Below are 22,457 nucleotides of genomic sequence, written 5' to 3'. Positions count from 1 at the left end.
GAGAGGTGAATAGGGTCAGAAGAGGGGTGAATAGGTATAGGGAAATTCTTCATAGTATCTATTCACCTCTCGATCCCTATTCACCCCATTTTACTGTACTGAGGTTTATGGTTTCTAGTTAAGTTAAAGTTGCATTGCTGTGTTGTGTTTTTGCGCCATCTTACTTATTTATTTACTTTTAAATTATTTTCTTGTGTTGCCTGCAATATTTTATAACGGTGCAAATAAAATTTTGTTCTTTCTTATTCTGTGATTATGTTTTGGGTTAAATGTATCGAAGAAATGTCGTATTTCTCATACGAATTGCCAAAGTTTTACTGCTGTGCAAATTTTAATAGTTTGTTTTTTTCAGTATCATTTATATATTGATCCGAACTATATTAAAATCTATTGATAAAAGTGTGTTAGGTACTTAGAAGAGCTTTCGACGATTAACTAAAGATTAACCAATGAGTAACTAATATCTTATTTTTACGCACATTTAAGACAATGGTAATAAAGTATGACGTACTCGTTCTCGAAACACCTAGTCAGTTTAGGGGACTTTTTGTTTACCAGAATTAAACCCAAGTAATCCAAATTAATATGGTTTTGATAGCGAATACGATGGGATCAATTATTGATAATAATCAGTAGAAAAACAACATAAATAAAACCTTTTTTCTGATTAGATAATAATTTACTAATCTTAAGGAAATTGTGGTGTTTTCAATCCTAATCTTATTTATAAATATGACATATTCGATTAGGTATGTCGTTTTATTATCACTAAATATGATCATTATCACTTTTAACCGTAATTTCATGACGTTAAAGACGGTTTCCGTTTGTTCAATTCCCGTGCCTATCATTCACTTATACCTTGCCTAGATATTTTCGTAATCTACTCAGTATTCAAAGAAAAGTGACAATTTATTTTAATCCAAACAATAAATTTCACTTTTATTATGCGTGGATTTAATGCAGTCATGCAAGAGATACGAAAACATTCCAACATTGCAGTGACCTTCTGTGAATTTTGCCAAAACTTGTATTTTGGCAGAAGTGTCTGTATGTACAGTCAGCACAGTTATTTAGTAAGCAGGCACCAAGCCAATATTCATTCAGTACAGAAACAGTAACTTTTTGTTGGGCTACTGGACCAACCAATGGTTACAACAGATATGTCTTCGTTAACCGTACCACATCAGCCGTAAGACGTCCACTGCTGAACATAGTCCTCCCCAATGAGCCGCAAACAGCAGGCTACCGGAGCTCCGCCTAAAGCAAGAGTAGGAACCGGTTGGTTATTAAGAACTAAGAAGTAAGACGTCTCTCGCGTCATTCAAGTGGGAGAAGTCATTGGATGATTTTCGCCTCTCAAAAAAAGGCATCCCCCAATGACTACGTATAATATTTAATGCAATAATAGTTACTAGCTCAGCACTAAGTCTAATCTTCTTTTCTTTTGGCCGAAACTAATAAACAATCTCCATCCGATTTAATTTTTGGTTTCGATTGTATCAAGATCTATTTTTAACATTAGTCGGTCAATAATTTGGATCGATCCAAAGAATTTGTTATTAATGTCGTCCGATACTTGCGTACCAAACAAACAAAGACACACAGGTGATAACTGGGCTGAGTGTACGCATGTACGAGTGTGACGCCCCCACGGTTTCGTAACACTTTCGATGTCACGGACAAACCGACGACTCGACACGTGCCGCTGGATATATTGTTCTTGATGTTATGACGTACTTACCCTCCATACATACATAATTATGTGCTGGAACAAGGAACACTGTTTTACATAAATAATGCAATTTTGTTTAGTACCGCTTTCACTTGTTAGTACAAACGCCATGATTTTGGATTAACCTGAGGAATCGCTCCTATAAACGCAGATCTAAGCGAGGCACAATGTGTTTACTATTGCGGTTCATATACTGAGAGACGATGTTACACAGTGAGACATTCAACCCTAATCTCTCCTAAATTTTGAGATGTTAATCCATCAAAATCAATCCAATAAAATATAACACTACACTTAACAATATTTTTGAGGAACTCCACTAGTTTCGAGCTTCAATAAGGATTCAAGTCGTGCCATGACCACACACGACACGATTTTATTTAGTATGGCTCACGAAACTTATAATATAATACAAACATAGGAATCCTATTGGTGTCTTTTGCGTGTAATACAAAACAGTGCTACCACAAGCTATTGTAAAATAATTACCATATCAGCCGATACTAGGAACTATTGTGGAGACGGAAGTCGTGCACCAAATAAGGTTTTTATTGAAAAACCTTGGGAATTTATTAGTTACAACAATTTTTTGTGAACACATAATTTTATACACTGCCTCCTCGGTCCGGTGGTCGCTAGTGCAATCACTAAGTAAAACGGTTTCAGGGGGCCTACCTTAATTCAACGAAAAATGAAGTTTCATCCGAAACTTCGCAAATTTCGTACCACAATTCCATTTATTGCGAACTTTCTTGAAGATAAATAAATAGGTTTTGATTTGAAATTAAAAATAAAACGTTATTTTAAGTAATTTCATTAGTAAATCAATAAAACCTACGGCCGAAGATTAAACGAAACTTCGAATCCGAGAACCGGAGTAGCCCTACACGTCGATTCCGGAGTCAGAGAGCAAAATAATTTTGGTGTTTTGGTATTTTTTGGATTACTCAGTATTCTTCTTTGTTAATTCCCAGGTAGTGATATACGTGAAAGGCGCGGACACAACGGTTTTAGGCGCCTTAGCTCCGATGCGCGCCGGCTCAGCTGAGCTGGCCGCTTACGATAGAACCCGGACGCTTCTCTCGGAGTACTCCCGCGCGGGTCTACGTACGCTGGTGATGGCCAAACGGACGATGCAACCCGCTTTGTGGGAAGAATGGCTAGCCGGGCATAATCGTGCCATGGAATTTGGTGAAGGTAAGCTTTGGAAATTCAATTATATGATTTTATAGTCAAATTATTTCGAATATCACTAATAGGAACTGTAATTTGATGTTATACGATTGTCCCTTGGTCAATAACTAGTTGCAAATGTAAGTTCCGAGAGGGGTGTCTCGGGAAGAGTTTTCTGAACAGGCTTTGAATTATGTGCTTTTCGAAAATCAATAGGTATTATTACCTATACCGTGCTTGTGCACGGTGTCTGAAATAATGCGCGTTGAATAAATTCAGCGGCGTGCTATTGGAAAGGTCTATTTGCAGCCGTGGACGAGAACAGGCTGAGGATGGAATAGATCATATGGATCTCAAAACTTAACTACGTATATTATACTAGCGACTCAAGCACGGTTTCATCGGCTCTGGTCGGCTCTTGTTGGTCGTAGCGTGATGTTTTATATTCCTCGATAAATGGACTATACTATAGGTGATCAATTAAATTTAACTTTAGATATTGACTTGAATTTCACACAAATGAATTTTATCAAACAGGTAGAGAAAAACGCATCCGAGAATCTCTAGCCCGGTTAGAAAGCGCGCTGACATTGGTGGGAGCGACAGGCGTAGAGGACAGACTTCAGCAGGACGTGCCGCGCACTGTCCGGGCTCTGCTGGACGCCGGCATCGTGGTCTGGGTGCTGACGGGAGACAAACCTGAAACCGCCATCAACATCGCGTACTCGGCCGCCTTGTTCTCCCAGGGAGATCGGTTGCTGCATCTCATGTCTAGGGATAAGGTTAGTTCTATCTATGTTTCATTGTTTTTTTTTTTCAAAGTTGGTAGTCTCGACATTGATAACGATAGAATTCGATCGCTAACTACCAATTTCAATAACGATCTTAAACCAATGTCTTTGGATCGATCTTTATTTTTTACTTTTATATTTTTATTATTATTTTGTCAGAGGTGGTAGTCTCGACATTGATAACGATAGAATTCGATCGCTAACTATCAATTTCAATAAGCGATCTTAAACCAAAATCTTTGGATCGATCTTGATATTTTACAGAAACTCTATAGAACTAATGACAAAAATCGATCGATAATCTATAGATTTTGGATTGAGATCGCTTATTGGATCCAGCAGTGAGTCGTGTTTTTAAATAGATTTTCAATCTTTTGCTTGTGTAATAAAATTTAAAGTTGTAAAATAATGGAAAACGACTTATTGTTTTGCTTTTGTACCCTAATTGAAATTGATGCATATATTATAACTTTACAACTTGCATCTGTAGCTTATTAGACATAGTTTAGTATTATTACTTCTTTAAAGAAATACCTACTGGCATTAGGCTACTGCCATGAAGCCTGATTTGAGAATTAATGACAAGAAATCGTGACTGTGTAATCTGTATAATGTGTAATTATGTGTACAACCTGTAGCTGGATTAACAAGATTAATTACACCAATTATTATTATTCAATTCCTTGTTGCTATTTATCGATTATTGTGTAATGTAACTGCATATAATTATTATGGTGGGAATGTATTATTTAATCCAAACGTAATAAAGCTTAAAATTGATAAAATATAGTTTTAAATGACGTAACAGTCATTAATATGTTATGGAGAGTAAATACAGTCACTTTCAAATCAGCTGGATCATACAGGGTGTAAACGGAACGCTCCCGAAAAACGCTACGTTTTGTTTTTATAATTTAATCGTTTTTGTTTTCGTGTTATTTATGCAACATCAGCCAAAAGCAAGATTGCAACTGTTATTACATAAAATAGACATTGTTTTTTTTTATATATATAAAACTAGTTTTTTACACGTTCCTTTTACACCTGTATAGTTATTCAACGTGAATTCAAAAGAACGTCTCAATGTTCTAAGAGGTTAGGTAACTTGGCGAGAAGTAAGATGTAACGTAACGTTACTAACTGCGCAGACGAATATCATAAATGCTAGTCGAATAAAGCTAAATGTATAAACTTTATGATGTTTGTCGCAACCATGTCAGTACTAAGTGTTCACTTTTCTATTCTGTAAGAATGTCATGTGTTAGACAGTACTTAAAATTATGTAGGTACAGTTACTTTTGAAATGGAAAAATATTATGTGTTCATTCAAATCAACTAGAAATCACGATTTACACATCAAAATTAAAGTTTCGAGTTACAGAGAAAACTCAAAACTAGTAGAACTTTTCTTTACCTAGTAGGCTGCGTAGGCTGCGCCTGCGCACGCTGCTCATGATGAAGAGTTCCCTAGCTTTTCTGCATTCATTGATAATTTATTAAATAAACCATGATTTCTAGTTAATGTCACTGACAGACAGACTGACGGATAATTCAATTTGACGTTTCAAAAGTGCCTTATTTAGGATTAATTGAAATAAATGCTTTGACTTTGACTTTAATTTATCCAAATCGTAGATTCATATGAGGAAAAGAATTCACAAGCAAGACATGAAGTAATAATCTGCATTAACTGCCCAGGAGCACGCGGAGTCGACGATAAAGAACTACCTGGAGGGCAGCGGCACGGCGGCCGAGCTGGGCACGCGCGCGCTGGTCGTGGACGGCCGCACGCTCACCTACATCCTCGACCGCCGCTCGGGGCTCGTCGCGCCCTTCCTCTCGCTGGCGCGGCGCTGCTCCGCCGTGCTCTGCTGCCGCGCCACGCCGCTGCAGAAGGCTTACATCGTCAAGGTAGGATTTCAGTTTCAATGGTTTTGTGCACTTGCTGTCCAAAGTATGTATGATGTACTTTCTTGGGTGAGTATCAATAAAACAGTAGGCCAATATACGTGCGTTTAATAGGATGCACAAATCGATACTAATATATTTAGGAATACACCTATGACTTATACACTAGACAAATGACATCATACTTATAATCTAGGGCTGTAGGCACAGTTTGTTATTGGTGCCTACTGTACTTTCAATGGTAAATGTAGCGGGCCTGCCCATAAATAATGGCTGATTTACACAGGGTCAGTAACTAACTACAAATTGGAGACAAGTCAGTGCTGACCCGAAAAAAACCCTGTGTAAACCAATTTGAAGTCAGTGGCTTGAAGTCACCGCTGACTTGAATATTCGGACACGAATATTTTAAAGTCTACTGACCCTGTGTAAATCAGCCATATGTCACACAGCGCGTTAAAGACAAATTGCCATTCATATGTATCAATTCTATGATTATTATTAATTAGTAAAATATTTTTATGACATACTTTATTTCGTAGCAGTAAGTGCTATTTTTGTTCTACAAATTGTAACTAAAATCTTTCCTTTCAAAGAATAACTTCATATAATATTCTAAAACTCAATATATTTATTTATATCTGCAGGCGGTGAAGGAGGAGTTGGGTGTGACAACACTAGCGATAGGGGACGGAGCCAACGACGTCTCCATGATACAGACAGCTGATGTCGGTGTCGGTAAGTCGTCCATTACCATACTTACATTGTACTAAATAACCGTATATTATATTATTCGTTTTTAAACATTATACACCATCATGAAACTTTTACTGCGGTAAATCTTCCAGAAAGAAAAATTTATAATAGAAAGTAAGATAGATATATATTGAAAGTAAATCTTGATTTATTGAAACTTAAAGACATCCTCAGTGTGACGGACAGCCGCTAAAACAAGTGTAAACAAGTATCATTCGGGCGCAGCGGTCTAAAGGCGAAGGTTTATCTAATGTATCTGTCGATGGTGAACTGAAACTTTGATCTTATAACTAGTAGCATAACGTCCAAAATCAATTAACTTTAACTATAAACACTTTTTATCTCGAACAGGTATATCGGGACAAGAAGGCATGCAAGCAGTGATGGCGTCGGACTTCGCGGTGTCTCGGTTTCGGTTCATCGAGCGCCTGCTACTGGTCCACGGCCACTGGTGCTACGACCGCCTCGCCAGGATGATACTCTACTTCTTCCTTAAAAATGCTGTAAGTATATACTTATATATCTATTTCTGTTTGAAGTCTGTTAATAATGTTTATATTATAACTTTCGTGAGACACACCAGTTTTCAATTAATCCATATACGACATGTTTGAAACTACGAAATTATATTCAATTGTCCGTCATTAAGTCTTTGACTGCCAATAGAAAACTGTTGAAGGCAAATCCTCCGCTAACGTCGGTCACCGGTGACCACCACGGCGTTCAATGTGTTAATGGATGTCACCACCGATCATAAATTAATGCTCATTCCAAAGCGACCCTGTAGATCGCTTTAAGAGCAAACTTAGAAACAAATTGTGCGAACCTGTCACCCAATCTATTGGTATTGTTGCCTAAATAGTTTATTTAAATTATTCCCTAGCTTCGCATTTAAAATTAATTTAAGAAAAACACTAAATATGTGTAATAATTTAAAGCAATTAATTTTATTGTTTGTCCACAGTCGTTTGTGTTCCTAGTATTCTGGTTCCAGCTGTACTGCGGGTTCTCGTCGATGGTGATGATCGACCAGGTCCATCTCATGACATACAACCTCATGTTCACCGCGCTACCGCCCATTGTTATTGGTAAGTGCTGTTTTCTATTATGTTTGATATTAAAATATATCTTTGTAAAACGATGTAGCTGTTAAGTTTGTTTAAGTTTAACGAGATCGAAACGTTTCTGAGTATTGCTCTCTGATTGGCCTGCTCGAATGAACCAATCAATCGGAGCACTGAATGCGGTAACGGGATCGAAATGTTAGCGCATTGGTCATCTCGTTAAACGTAACATCAATTCTTTGAGAGTTATTTTTTTTTATTAATCTCAGGCGTCCCATAATCTAGATGTAGATTTGCTAGAAGTAGCATAGAACTAAACCTTTATTAATGAACAACAAAATAGTAAATGTATTGTGGGTGAATCTGCCTATAGCATTTAGTCCATCTCCATCTCTCTCTAAACTATTTATCTATCCACATAGTTCTATTCCTGCGGCTAATACCAGCGCTATCTATTCCAGGCGCGTACGACCGCGTGGCCCCGGCGGCGCTGCTAACAGAACGTCCGGGGCTGTACAGTACGTCGCGGCGCGGGCTGGCGTACCGGCCGCACTCGTTCTGGGCCGTGCTGGCCGAGAGCCTGTACATCAGCGTCGTGCTCTTCTTCACCAACACCTTCGCCTACTGGGACACCACCGTGGACCTCTGGGCCTTCGGGGTCTGCTGCATGACCTGCTGCCTCGTCGTCATGTTGCTCTACGTCGCCATCGAAACCAGAAGCTGGGTGAGTGCATTCATTAATGCAGACGTGCTCCATCGTAGGCCGCATCATCACTTACCATCAGGCGAGATAGCGGCCAAACGTCGGCCCATTTAACATAAAAAAAAAAACTTTTTTACTCTCAATGTTAGTCAATCAAAAGTATATGTATCAATCAATCATCTATTATTTGTTATGTAACACTGTAAAGTATGGTAAAACTGTAAACCCCATCGATTTTTTTAAGCATTGCCCCAACACTAGGATTTTCTAAAATAGACATCCGTCTCTTGCTTAACATTAAGGAATAATTCATGACAATTTTCAAGTAGCTTCACTAAAACACTGACCGATATACTGACATTAATTTCATCAATTTATTACATGCAGCTTTTTAATATCAGATTCGTAAGTGCTTGGACAAATGCATGGAGTGAGAATAGACTTAATTTTATTAACACACAAATTTAGACCGTATTGCATTAAGAACACGAGTGGAAATAGCTATAGCAAACATTTTCATTATAATAAACTGTGTGGTAGAATAATTCTAGTACTAACTAACAACCGACTTTATCACTAAGTGACAAGGTTGAAAATCTATTAAATCATATTGATTATTTCGGACCACGCGATCCCTGACACCCAGGGGCCTTAGTCTGCTCTTACAATTGTGTCAAGTGCAAGAGGGACGGAGCTATGTAGGTTGTATAGCTCCGTCCCTCTTGCACTGCTCACTGATTGACCATTCTGACACAATTGTAATAGCAGACTAAGGCCCCAGGGCGAGAAGCGCTCCGCCTCCTTCTTGTATTAAAGCCATAATGTTCCATGTCGACTACAGACGGTGATCCATGTACTGGCACTGACGGGGTCCCTGTTGTCGTTCTTCATCCTGACGCTGGCGTACCAGTCCATCGGCGTCAGCGTCCTCAACCTGCCGCTGACGTACCACGTCCTGCACAACGCCATCACGCAGCCCGTCTACTGGCTCGTACTCATCCTCACCACCGTCGCCGCGCTCGCGCCCAGGTAACTTGCTTATTTATGTTTATATACAACTTAACTTTGTTATGAAATACGAAGTTTTATGTAAAGAACCTACATACCAGAAAAATCACTTAATTGTAAGGGTTAGAAAATACCTGATTCTTCAACTAAAAAGTGAAGTATTTAGTAGGTACCATTAACTGAGTAGCCCTGCTTTACCCACGCTCGTATTATGTCGCTAGCATCCTCTCACGTTTCTCGTAAGGCCTGTCTAAAAGTCTGCACATTTGTAAGAGACCAGGCATCACTGTTTTCAGTAGACAGTAGCAGAGTGTTGATGTTGATGTCTAATGATGCTGTGTGATTCCAGGATGGCGTACCACGGCATCCGCAACTCGGTGCACCCCGGGTCGCTGGGCCGCGCGGTGGCGGCGCGGCGCCGGAACCGATCCTACGCCGCGCACTACCGCTCCGCGCCCCCGCACGCCACGCTCTACCGGTACGTACTACTTATTCTACATTTTGCCTGATCCCATAACGCTTCAAACTTTACGGAAACAAAATAAGACCTTTTTAACTTCATAAAAGTTTTCTTCACATAATTTCAGCTTTCAAAATTGTTTTTGAAATTTATTTTAATTTATTTTTGTTCCACTCCAGGGCGAGAGACGAGGATGGGCTGCAGAAACCGCAGACGGAGGTGGCGGCCATTACGTGAGCTCCCCCCCCCCCCCATTACCTCCACTGTTACACTGAACCTAGGCTGTGATCTGTCGATAGACCTATTGTAATTACAAGTTTAGATATATTGTGCTTTTATACTGCAACGCGGGACCAACGCCCCTCGCCCGGCGCCCTGATAGCGAGCATTTATCTCTCGGCTCACTTCCTGCAACTCGAGTGATGTATCCCTCACATAGTGCAACAATAGTTCCCCCCCGAGCCGAGAACGTTAATTATTATTAATTATAACACGAATTGAATCTGAATTCTAAACACATTTTGTTCTTTGTAAATATTTCATCGCAAGTGTTCAAAACTTTAACGTATAACCTACCATATCATCGAAATTACTTCCGATGTTGTTAGTTACCATATATGTATAACATTTATTTGTGTAGTATTTATAGTACATAGTACTTACGCCGCTCGCGCGGTATCTCATAGATCTGCCAATGTTGGGTACGCGGGCGGTAGTGAGGCCATACTTACTACAGATTCAATAACCTACTATCTCGTACATTTATCTTCTAAAAATATAATTTTACTCCATACTGAATGTCCTAAAGTTCTATTTCTAGAACGCAAATCTACAGTTAGATGGGTTATTGAAATTCCATAACTTGCCTTGGCCTCACCACCGTCGAGCGTACCAATTGTTAATTTTAATCAGTATTTTTGCATCTTTACGTGACCATGGATTTAGAATCGATAACACGTTTTGTACAATGTTGTAGTTACGTCATAAAGTATTAAATGTCGAGCAGATGGGATACGTACTTAAGCGCATACGCGTCCAAGTACCTATTGCGAGTTTATTTGACGCTAACGCAATCGAAACTGCGTTCAGCCTTCTGATTGGTTGGTTATCTCGGAGCGGGCCAATCAGAACGCCGAACGTCATAAACGTGTTGATCGTTGAAAATAACCTCGCACTAGGCACTCAGTACCTCTAACATGAGTTTATAGCAATAGTTTTGTCGATACTCGATAGCGAAGGCGTAATTTGTATGGCAAATTTTAGTTCCATAGGTGACCGGTAGAGTAGCAAAATTGGACATACACACATAAAAAATTACCTCATCGCTATCGACTATCGACAAATACTATCGCTTCAAACTCATTGTAGAAGTTCAAGTCTGCTCGATCCATTATATTATTATTGTATACACTGCCTCCAAGGATATGTTACGGTTCTAAATCCATGACGAGAAATGTCTCGTGGACATAGCGAATAAATATAAACGTGAAACTTTGATCTACTCGAATTTGAACCCTATATGGCTTTGTGTTGACCGACCTATACGTTAAGCTGCTTATCGGTTTAAGCAAAAATTTTTCGAAAAATATTAGTTGTTATATCTCTGTGTACCCATGTGACTATGTTGTCTAATGGTTAGTGGGTTTGCGTTTGTGTGAATACATTTTAATATATTTAATGTGCTTTAAATATAGTAAATATGTGATTTAACAATATTTACCTCGGACCAAGTACCCCACACTATTCTACTGAGAGTTTTATTGCATTAAGTGCATTTTTCAATCTATTTTGCTATAAGATTACAAATACATAATGTCAATTTCATTTTTAAATTTTACTATAACCATCTTGAGTCTGCTCACACAAACGCAAACTAAGGGTCTACATACTTAAAGTTTACGTAATCGTTTCGTGTATCAAAAGTAAAATAATGATAATTATGTTAACGTATTTTGAACACGAAGCGATAACGTAATGACGCTAGCACATCAAGCTTCAATAGAATTTCAACTTCATTGTTAAGTAATAAGTGCGAAATTCTATTGAAGAACACTTTGATGACGTAGTTTCTATGTAGATGTGAAAATAATTCCAAAACCCGCATCATATACTTGTTAAAAGTAACTAACAAGGGTAATTAGGACTTGAAAGTAGTTAGCTTAATATATGTTGAAGTAATACACGTGACTGTTCGTATGTCTGTCTGTCTATATACTGTGTACCGAGTGACCAGCGATACGATTGTGATTGTTGATGAAATCTTGTATTTTAGTAGGTTACTAGTGTGTGATAACGGTTGACTTCCTTCTCAGAAATATTTATATTTATTTATAGAGAAACGCTGCCTTGCCTGAGACTGCACCCGGTATTGGGGCACTTTATCGCGGGTTCGCACCCGGCCGACGCACGCTCACGTTCAAACGTCCTCGCGGACTTACTAGTCTACGCTTGCACTACACTCTTGTATAATATTAAAAAAAATCACTAAACACCAGCCATGGTCAATATCCCAATAAATAAAAAAGGCTATATCATATACGGGTTGTTTCTCAGTGTGACTTTATTACTCCTACTTCTACTTTTAACTATTTCTCTGACACGAACATTTTTTTTATCTTTTCAAATAACTATTTATAACAATTTTGTCCGCATTACACTGAGAAACAACCTGTGTAATGATATTTTCATAAGATTTTTTTATTTGACGACGCCAATTGAGTTTGGTGGTTTCATTTAACGTTTGCTCCAATGATTTTATTTGATTATGCAATTAGTGTTAAAAATTCAATTATGTAAAGACCTCTTGATTATATATCTTCATCAGCCTGTTCTCGTCCAGTACTGGACATAGGCCTCTCCAATGGCACATAATAATAGATTATGTATCTTGTTGATCTTAATAACTCCTATTAAATAATTCCATGAGCTATGTGCTGGTGAATAGTGAAGAAATAAGTAAAGAGTGTGACATATAACGCAAGTAAATTAGAACAAGTGCCTCGACCGTGGCTCGGCCGGGTGTGACGCGCCAACCTCGTGACTAGATGATTCCTAAAGATTTAAAAAACTATTTTTACTATCGTTTCTAGTTTTGTACATAGAAACAAATTATATTTCTATATGAATGAGATGATTGTTACGTGTACAGTAGGATATTTTTATATGAAACAAATGTTTGTGTAAATAACTTGTATGTTCTAAGACTGTTGTTTATTTTAGAGCTTTTAGTTCGTTCACTTAAATTAAACTAATGTAATAGGGTATTCTGATGAACACATGTATTTTCCAGTCATTATGTTCCCTAGCTGTCTGTCTGGTGTTTGTTCTTGCCATTGAATAACTGTTTAGTACAATTTCTTTGTAGTTAGTTGATGAGTTTCTTTTCTCTTCTAAAATATTCAATCTTTGTTAATAAGGACCTGTTTTACTGTCTGAGTGTGTAACTATGTCTCAAATAAGTTTTGCGATACAAGTTATTACTGTTCGGATGTAGTGAAATGCGTTATAAAATAAAAGTTTACTAGTCTTATCAACGAAATGTTAAAAGTGTATTATCTTTACGAAAATTAATCTTCCATTAAATTATTGAAGGCATTCTATCGACGTTGTTACGAAACTAATTACGAGATTGGAATAAATAATGAAGTATTGACGTTGACGCTGCGTTAACGTTGCGTTAGTATTATTAGCAACGTTTACGCAGCGTTTGCTTTGTAAATAATAAACATACTTACCAAAATGTCTGTGTCGTAATTAGTTTCCTAATTGTCAGCATTTATTCTGTTGCTTATTCCATTATATTGTAATCATGTTGTTTCTTACTTATACTTATTGTGCATTTAGTTTTGTGATATTATCGAAACTATATGTTTTATAGTCGACTATCCACAAGTATGCACGACAATGACTAGAAAATACATCATATAGATGTGTTGTTTTATAATAATAACAAATTATTTAATTTCATTACAAATATTGTTTTATTTCGTCTCCTTTTTTCATACATGGTTTATAATTTGTCAATAATCTACAATTTCTTTTGTGCATTGAATAACTAATTACAACAGTTTCCTAAAGTGTAGAGATATATAAAAACACGATAATTTCACAATTTTTGCTTCATCTTACAACAGTAACTTATGGAGATACACATTACATAGCCACGTCTGCTTAGCAGTCAGCTCATATCTCCTAAAACGACGGATAGAATCTCAAAGAATCTTCTCTTCATCATAGACAATGGGTAATGAATAACTGTAGGCTTGTACTAGGGAAAAGGTAAATGACCAAAATATTTCGTAATATCAAATAATATAGATTTGACATTTTATAAATGGGCCCATTGCTGGCCAAGGTCATTCCCACCCCACCCATTCAGGGAACATATCCTTACGGGGGATGTTTTTTTATGAAAAAGGGGGTCAAACGCCACCTGGTGGTAAGCGATCAGCGCCGCCCATTGATATCCGCAACACCAAACGAGAAACAGGTAAAAATTATTATTATATAAAACAAAAATTTTGTTATATTTTACCTAGTTTTTAATATACCTACTAATCTCTGGAACAAAGGATAATGCCTTCTAAAATCGCCTAATTCCCAGTTTTGTACTTAAAAACCCATCGTCTACGGCTTTTGAATATAACAAAAGATTTACAAACAGAATTAACAAAACCATTACAATAATATGCCCCTATTTAATTGGGATACCATAATCTTACAACCAAGTCGTGCAACCAACAAAATGTAGTTATGTAGAGGGTATCGCAATGGGTCAACAACCAGTACCTCTACCATAAGTTTGGAGCAATAGTATTCGTCGATAGTCGACAGATAGTAGCGACGATGTAATTTTTTTGTATGGCAAATTTTACAACGCCTCTACCGGTCACCTGTGTAACTAAAATTAGTCGTGTGTAGCGACTATCGACAAACTCTATTGCTTCAAAATCATTATAGGGGTACAGGTTGACGGTGATTAAATCAATCCTAGGCATCTAATGGTGTATCTTTGTCTACCATGGTTGGTCATAAGACCATGGAATCCCAAAAGAATAGCTTAATTAACCAAACTAAAAGTACAATAACTGCAATTTAATAAATAATAGTTTGAATCTGTGTAAAGTTATATTTAGAAAAATCTACTAAGTAGAATCCAAAGTGCCGAGGAAGAGGAATAAACTGTCCTAAGAGTTTTACTCTCAGATTTATCCATTTAATAAGCTTTACACTATGACTGTAATCTCTCTATCGCACATGTAACATAATATACGTGCAAGACAGAGACAAAAATATGGTTAAAACCTGTCTTGAAAGATTTTTATCTCAGCTTATTATGCTCATGTCTGCTACAAATATTTTACACACTTTTTGAAAATAACATTAAAAACATTTTTATACATCCATGTCAAATTATTTTGAACTCTATTCCTTTTGTAATAGGACAAATCTGACTTGCACTAATTTGAGTATGTAAATATTTTTTTAATACAAATACCATTGAAATAGAGAACAAAATTGCTTGATTTTTATAAAAAATAGCCAATCACGAGTCGAATCACCGACAAAAACAACATTAAAACAATACAAAACAAAAATATAAAAATATTTCATTTGTGTGTACATTTTAAATATCATAATACACGTATAAGCCAGACCCAGAGTTTTCTTGTACACTCCATCACATTAAAGAATTACGCAAACATCAATAATATCAAAAAGTAATAAAATAGTGGTTAAACAGTAACAACTTAATATTTCTACGACAATAATTTGTGAACAAACATTTAGAGCAAAATCGATAACTAACTGACACTATCGATATTAAGTGGCACAGCACTAGTAAGTAACAATGATGAGATTACTATTCATTAAGAAAAAAATCAAAATAAATATTAATTGCTATTTAAGTTAATCGACTAGCTAAACAATGTGAGCAAACACAACTTAGATTTATTTTATAATAATGATAATTATCTGTAATTTGTGTTATTTAGTAAAAATATCTTAGAAAATTAATAGAGTACCAAATATGGTTACATGTAAGTGGTATAAATTGGTCAAATCTTTGAAATGCTGCTGTTTCGTATAAAATGAGGCACTTAGTATAATTATAAATTTATAATTAAGGGCAGTAAACGTTTAAATTAAGTATATACTGAGTGAACGGTTCTCAAATGTCTAAATCCTAAATCTGTTATGTCTAATTTAGGATATTATGCTTTGCCAAAAATAGTTTCGACATTTTGACGTATTTAATTCATTACATAAACTTAATCACACTGCAGTTCATTATATCGAAAAAATGACAAAAAGGTCAAAATTAAGTATCTAAAATAATGATTATATCGTTTCCGTAATTTTCTAGCTTGAATTTAACAAAGTAATTTAACTTTAGCTGGAAACATACCAATTATAATGCATGATACGAAACACCGAGAACCGCTGCTCTACCTAGGGCCTGGCTGGTAAACACAACACAAAAACTATTGCACTAAAAAAATTCTAACAAGAATGTCGAGGTAACAATAAATTACTTTAACTACGATCACAGTATACATCCCAGGATGCCGTTCACAACGTCGACAGTGGGGTCATTGACCAGAACAATGTCGAACTTGTTTAAGTAGTTTTTAAGGTTACCTTCGCGGTTGTTGCCTAGGAATCCTACTTTAACGACGACGTCACAGTGTTCCATGCCCTCTGCCATGCCCGCATCCCCTATATTGTCCCCCATAAGGACGACATTAGACCTATTTTGCACCATGTCGTAGTACTCCGTGTGTTTGATGGCGGTCTCGTTTTTATTGTACGTATGTATCACCTCGCCTTTGATGCCCACTATGCAGTCGTTCTCGTCTAGCGCTAGGAAGTTTGATATTATCTGGAAATAATAAGAATATTAAGGTTAACCTTTTATTCGACATGGCTACCAATATTTTGAAAGAAGTTTATTGCTGCACGGGTTCTCAGAAAATTGTGATATTACTTACTTAATTTTACCACAAGTCTCTAGCAGTAAGTATAAAGCAATGTAATCTTATCTTATATTATACTTTATGTTTCTTTGTTTGAAAGCGATTTCAATAATTATTTTTGTGTTAGATTGTGCATTTATCAAGCAAGGCTATAAAATATCACGCTTCCATCAATAGGAGCCGATCACGGCGGGTGAAACTGCGTTAGTAGCTAGTATCACAATATACCTTAACGTTAGGAAGCATGAAGTTGGCGGCGGTCATGGCAGCTAGCACGGACTCGCCGAGCCCCGCGGAGAACACCAGCACCGGCACCTGCTGCATTTTGCACCAATCTATCATTTCACGGACACCTTTCCTGGAAAGTGATAATGACATGAAGCTATTAAAAAAGTAAGTTACTTACAAAATGAAATAAGGCTTCGTTTCTAAACATGTTTTCTTATTATCCTGTTAAAAAATAATATCCGCAAAGCTGTTTGCGCATTCGCTACTGAGGCAGTATGTAGCAGCGTACTATTGGGGAGAAACTATCAGTGGACGGAGAAAGATTGAAGATAATTAGGTCTGGATATTCTATCATACTAAACCCATTGAGCATAAGAACTGCTCCAGTAATATTTTAATATTTCAACGCAGGATCGCTTAGCAACAAAAGACGTTGACATAAAGATAGAATAGTTACATGGTAAAAATAAAACTCCTACATATTCATAGTATGAAGATAACAATCTCGGATACGATAACAAGTCAGATCGCTACAGTTCTGGTATAGGTCGATACTTCATTACATTATAAATGGGTAATAAAGATATGAGCACCGTGTAACCGCGTGGAACTGGTTTCCCACGGTCACCGATTTCATAGATAAGCACAAACCGATAAACTAGTGTTTTGATCCTCTACGAGAGAACATCAACATTCTATATTATTGTCTACTTCATACCCACAGCTCTAGACATTGTGGTGTGTAAAAGGTGGTCTGCCCATCTTTATACTATATGCATATATATTCTTTATACTAGCATCTGCCAGCGGTTTCGCCTGCGTTCTCGTAGGATAAAATGTGGCCCATGTGTTGTTGCAGACCATAATCTACCTAGTTCCAAATTCCAAGTACATACATCATGCATGTAATTGCTAAATTTCAAGGAATTTGGTTCAGTTCTTAGAGATCAGAAACGTCTGTTTATCTTATCCAACTTAAACAAATCAATGAAACAACATTTACCTAAAACATTGCACCATTTTGTTCGCTGCGTCCATTAATTCATTTCTCGGAAATTTCACGCCTCTGGAAAAGAATAGAAGTTAATTTGTTAATGAATTGTTTAGTAATTAAGGGATCAGTTATTAAGAATAATATTTAGTTGAACAAAGAATTGATTTTATTTTACGATATTTATTTAAATTCTCAATTCCATTAGTAAAATGGAATTTTATTTTCAAGAAATACCTACATAATATTATCGTTAATCATAAATTCACATGCACTTCACGCCTACACTAGGAATAACAGCACCTGACGTCACCTATGCGTCGCCTAATCACTGCGCCAATCGTGCAGTCAAATTTTATGGTAAGGTAAATTTTAGAACGGAAATACTAACCATAGATTACTACCGAACAACTGACCCATTAAGGTCGACCAGTCTCCAATTATTATTTATATTGTTGCTACCTAACATCAATCTGATAATAGCAGATAAAATACTAAAATTGTTGAGTCATTTCAACTATTTATATCTTTTATCAATTAATTTCCATTTGGATTTACATACATGTTGCGATTTACTAAAGTTACTTTGTAGTAGAAACTGCCATGATGTCATAGTAGTCATATTAATATGTCTTAATACTTTTGAGCTTATCGTGAACAGACAAACAAACGCGGCGGAAGACTTAGTTTTATAAGAATTGGTCCCTTTGTCATTTTAGATAATACTGTGCTCATATATTGTAAGAAATTGTTTGTTACTAAGTGGAGTGTTTATAGTCAATTCTTTGGAACTTTATCGCTTAAAATAAGAAAAAGATCTTTCAAGGAAACATTGTTTCTTAATCTATTTAGTAACTAGTGGACGCCGCAAACTTTGTTTCGCCTTGAAAATTTTCCTGCGCATCTTTGTTAACGCTTTCTTAAATAAGAACCCTCTTGTAACAATAATAAACTCAACAATAAAGGAATTGGCGAAATCTGTTTAACTGTGAACAGTTTTGTATTTAGGAACACATTTTAAACATAGCTAGCTATACTTACTTGAGCAATGTATGTGCTGCCACATACCAGTCTATCATATGTTTCGTTTTCTCCTCGATGCTCATGTTAGGATCACTCTCTATGGGTTTGTAGATACCGGCCAGTCTATTGTCCTCATCTTTGTAGTGCTGTGGTATTGATGGACACTCACGGAACATACCTAGAAACAATAAAATTCAATACTTACATAGAGAAACTGATAATATGTACCTAGTACAATGTTTAGTCAAAGACGTCTTCTGTTTGTTTACTTCAAGTCTAATGAGCAAGTAGTATATATGTATGTACACACTATACCTCTTTAGAATAATAATAATACCAGGCAATCTTTACTATCTTTATTAAAGTAAGTATTCATCTTACTCATATTATAAATGCGAATGTTTGTAAGTTTGTGTGTATGTTTGTTACTCAATCAAATAAGTAAAGGGATCAGGAAAAAATTTAAACAGGGGTAAATTATGGTCTGGAATAAAACATAGGACACTTTTTATGCCACGGGACCACGGGCGATAGACTACTGAACAATAAAATAATGTATACTGTATATAAATGTACTATATAAATGTATACTGGGCAATACTTGCCTTTACACTTTACTACTTATATCTTTATATTTATATCTTTGGATAAAAAAATATATTGGAATTCAGGAATTAATGAAATCCTTAAGTTTAACAACTTGCAACAGTTTTCATTTACAAAACATTTTGCGAAATGTAGATTTTACTGATAAAAAACAACTGTGAAAAGGTAGAATTTGCTGTTGTTTCAAAACAATGCAAGCAGCCAATTGTTGCACAATGGGTTGCAATAACTGAGGCGATGCAAAATCGTATTAGCAGAATTATTACTACATTTATGCCTTCTAATCTGGTTGCAGCCGAATCATGCAAATTATAGTGCATTTACAAATAAACTTGGGAGCAAAGAAACTGAGCCAATAAGGTTTTTATTCAATTTAATTTTAAAGAACTCTCTATTCATTTTACAACAAAATACTGTCATTTTATAGGTAATCAAATTGCCTTTCATACATTACTAATTATTGAATTGAAAAATATTTATCAAGAAATTAAAAATAAAATACCGTAGTGGCTCCATTTTCTTTGCTCTCAAGAGTATTTATATAGAATCAAATAACAATATTTTGATGCTGCAACAACATCTATAGATCTAAGCAAATTTAATCATAATTATGTTAATTTATTAAATCTCTTACACGAAAATTTTTATTCATTCTAATTAGCATTCTATATCTCAAATTCTAAAGTAAACCTGATTCAATAACAATGGATAATGGACCATGTTAAGCAGCTGTGTATACTACTTGATTTAGAGGAATAAAACTGTCCAGTTAGACTCAAGGTGCAGTGGTTTAATGAGTATAATGTCACAATTGTATGCTCCTCGATGACACAGATTTGTCCACAAGTGGCAGACAGACAGATGTGGGTAGTAAATATATTTCTGTATGATTAGTCTCCGGCGAGAATAATATATTTTACTATGAGAATATACATACATATCATGTATATTTTGGCATTAGGAATTAAAATATTACATCAGTTATTAGGGGCCTACATAAGGACTATGGGGGGAAAGTCTTTGTTTTGCTTATTTTGGATGACACGGGGGAAGGGGAGTCTAGACGATGATTGTGTCATTAGTAATTATATTCACTTGAAAACAAAACAGAATACATTTTCAGGGATTCCCACAAATATAAATACTTAGGCACTATCATCTATTCTATTCATCATCTATTCTATTCTATTCTATTCCCTATGCTTATGTAATTTTTTTAATGAAAATCTTACTGTTGACAACAAAGGGGCTGGAGGCGGAAAGAATTATTCCTTCCCCCTCCAGCCCAGATCTCTTTCTGTTCTGCTTGCATAATATTTGAATGGCCATTAGTTGATGTCTTATCATTTTGATCAAGTTATTATCTATCATTATAAATCAATTAAATGTCATTAAATAAATCACTTTTCAATTAGAAATGTATTAAATAATGACTAATTGATGTACTTTTTCTCTGATAGGAATTTTGATATGCATTCTTTGTCAAATACACTACAGGTACTACCATACTGCTGCTGAAATATGCACATATACATACATCATATCTTTATGCCTGTCTCTCTTCAGGGTTGGCAGAGTTAAAATGTACATGGTTCTAACCCTTTTCACTTCATCTACATTCAGGAATCATATCACTTGAAGGTATGTAGGAATAACTGCACTTTTTTCAGCAGGGATTCAAACACAGCTGGTTGGAATAACCAGTTAAGGAAAAATATAAATATAGGCTTACCAAAGCTGGTGAGTACAACACTTCCATTGTCCATGGTGTGCCTGGTGAGCGTGTGGTCGAAGTCTGTCACTATCTGCAGCTTGTTGTGACCGTCCTGTATCATCTTATTCAACTTCTGCAACAACTCCGTCTTGTCCCGGATATGCACATTCTCTCGACTCAGCGCACTAATTTTGTTCAAACTCGATAAAGATGCCATTGCTGTAACAAACGTACGTAAAGTCATAAATAAAACAGCTGTTACGTTAATACTATAGTGAATAGGCTCGTAGTACGATACACAAACTCAAACATACAAAGTTTTCTTAACATATGAGATAAGCACCTGCTAAAAATGTCACTGAACTCAATCACCAAGTGTCGTAACTAAAGATAAAATAATGTATTCACACAGAAATTAATAAATAACGTTATCACAAGAATAAAATTTGCGGAAAAAGACGAGCAGCCCACGTTCGACCTTGGTGTCAGGAAACTACTGTTTGGGGGACATTGTCACATTGAAATGTTCTGTCAGCTGTCAATGGGTCTTGTTATCATGTAATTGTCAACGTCAACTGTTAGCTGTCATGTCAGTCAGCTGTGTGTACACAGATAATATAATTTATAAAATTGTGAGACTGGCTCGTTGATCAGCATGCAAAATAAATCTCGGATTCTTTGATTTCCGTTCACAAATGCAGATTATGTCAATAGATTTATTTTTATGGTATAGACTGATAAACGAGACGAGCGACTAATCACCTGATGATTTAGCAATCGGTGCCGCCCGCAACCCGCAACGCAACACCCGAGGCAACAGTAAGTGCCGCAAGTGTTTTGCTGGCCTTTTGCTTGGAGTTAAGGATTTGAGGCTTAGGAAGACTAGGAAGGGAATGAGGTCTTTGGTAACCATATTCACACATATTTTTGACTGACTATAATCCTATAAAAATAGGAAGCGACAAGACCTGTGGCGCAGCCTCCTTGTTATTACTAAAACAAATATAATTGGTTACGAATCAAAATTATAATTCAAGCGAACGGTCGACCAATGGGGCCGAATGCGGCTGTAATAATTGTTTATATAGTTTTTTACTTGTTAGCCTAATAACGTAGCTAGATAAAATATAACTTTTATTATCAATTACGTACCTCTTGAATCCTGTGACCGACTTAGGTCGCAATGATCACAGAATATAGAATTTACTTGACTTCAAAATAACACCTAAATAAGCTAAGCAACAACACCGGCACCGAGGTGTGAGAGACCAAGAGACATTTATACCTTCATAATTTATTCTAATGTAACTTTCTCTTTTG

General features: G+C 36.2%; 2 protein-coding genes across 3 annotated transcripts in view; one reads left to right on the top strand and one right to left on the bottom strand.

The window, feature by feature from the left end:
- Nucleotides 1-13,571, top strand: part of LOC118281678 (phospholipid-transporting ATPase VD) — a 44,735-nt gene extending 31,164 nt beyond the window's left edge. Inside the window, exons 7-16 of the mRNA XM_050705411.1 lie at nt 2,710-2,932; nt 3,446-3,690; nt 5,398-5,610; nt 6,255-6,345; nt 6,715-6,866; nt 7,328-7,451; nt 7,889-8,151; nt 8,972-9,159; nt 9,488-9,616; nt 9,778-13,571. Coding sequence (XP_050561368.1) covers nt 2,710-2,932; nt 3,446-3,690; nt 5,398-5,610; nt 6,255-6,345; nt 6,715-6,866; nt 7,328-7,451; nt 7,889-8,151; nt 8,972-9,159; nt 9,488-9,616; nt 9,778-9,835 — 1,686 coding nt within the window. The 3' untranslated portion in view covers nt 9,836-13,571. The remainder of the gene's footprint in view (nt 1-2,709; nt 2,933-3,445; nt 3,691-5,397; nt 5,611-6,254; nt 6,346-6,714; nt 6,867-7,327; nt 7,452-7,888; nt 8,152-8,971; nt 9,160-9,487; nt 9,617-9,777) is intronic.
- LOC118281680 (7-methylguanosine phosphate-specific 5'-nucleotidase) lies at nt 13,552-21,649 on the bottom strand. 2 transcript variants are annotated; one of them, XM_035602326.2, is made up of 6 exons: nt 21,452-21,649; nt 21,156-21,356; nt 18,836-18,995; nt 17,807-17,869; nt 16,804-16,933; nt 13,552-16,481 (listed from the first exon to the last, which is right to left on the bottom strand). In XM_035602326.2, the coding sequence occupies exons 1-6, from the start codon at nt 21,465-21,467 to the stop codon at nt 16,146-16,148; spliced, it is 906 nt and encodes a 301-aa protein (XP_035458219.2). In that variant the 5' UTR covers nt 21,468-21,649; the 3' UTR covers nt 13,552-16,145. The 2 variants fall into 2 exon arrangements, with proteins under 2 accessions (XP_035458219.2, XP_035458220.2); XM_035602327.2 differs by having other exon boundaries at nt 21,481-21,649.
- Nucleotides 21,650-22,457: the final 808 nt, after the last annotated feature.

The sequence above is a fragment of the Spodoptera frugiperda genome, chromosome 27, assembly GCF_023101765.2.
Source record: "Spodoptera frugiperda isolate SF20-4 chromosome 27, AGI-APGP_CSIRO_Sfru_2.0, whole genome shotgun sequence".
NCBI lineage: Eukaryota > Metazoa > Arthropoda > Insecta > Lepidoptera > Noctuidae > Spodoptera > Spodoptera frugiperda.
Note: the sequence above shows the minus strand (reverse complement) of the source record. Positions and strands in the feature narration are given on the sequence as shown.

Coding starts and splice junctions, on each gene's coding strand:
- LOC118281680 (XM_035602326.2), bottom strand. Junction 16,934..17,806: donor AAAATGGTGCAATGTTTTAG/GTAAATGTTGTT, acceptor ATCACTTTCCAG/GAAAGGTGTCCGTGAAATGA. Junction 16,482..16,803: donor TCATGCTTCCTAACGTTAAG/GTATATTGTGAT, acceptor TATTATTTCCAG/ATAATATCAAACTTCCTAGC.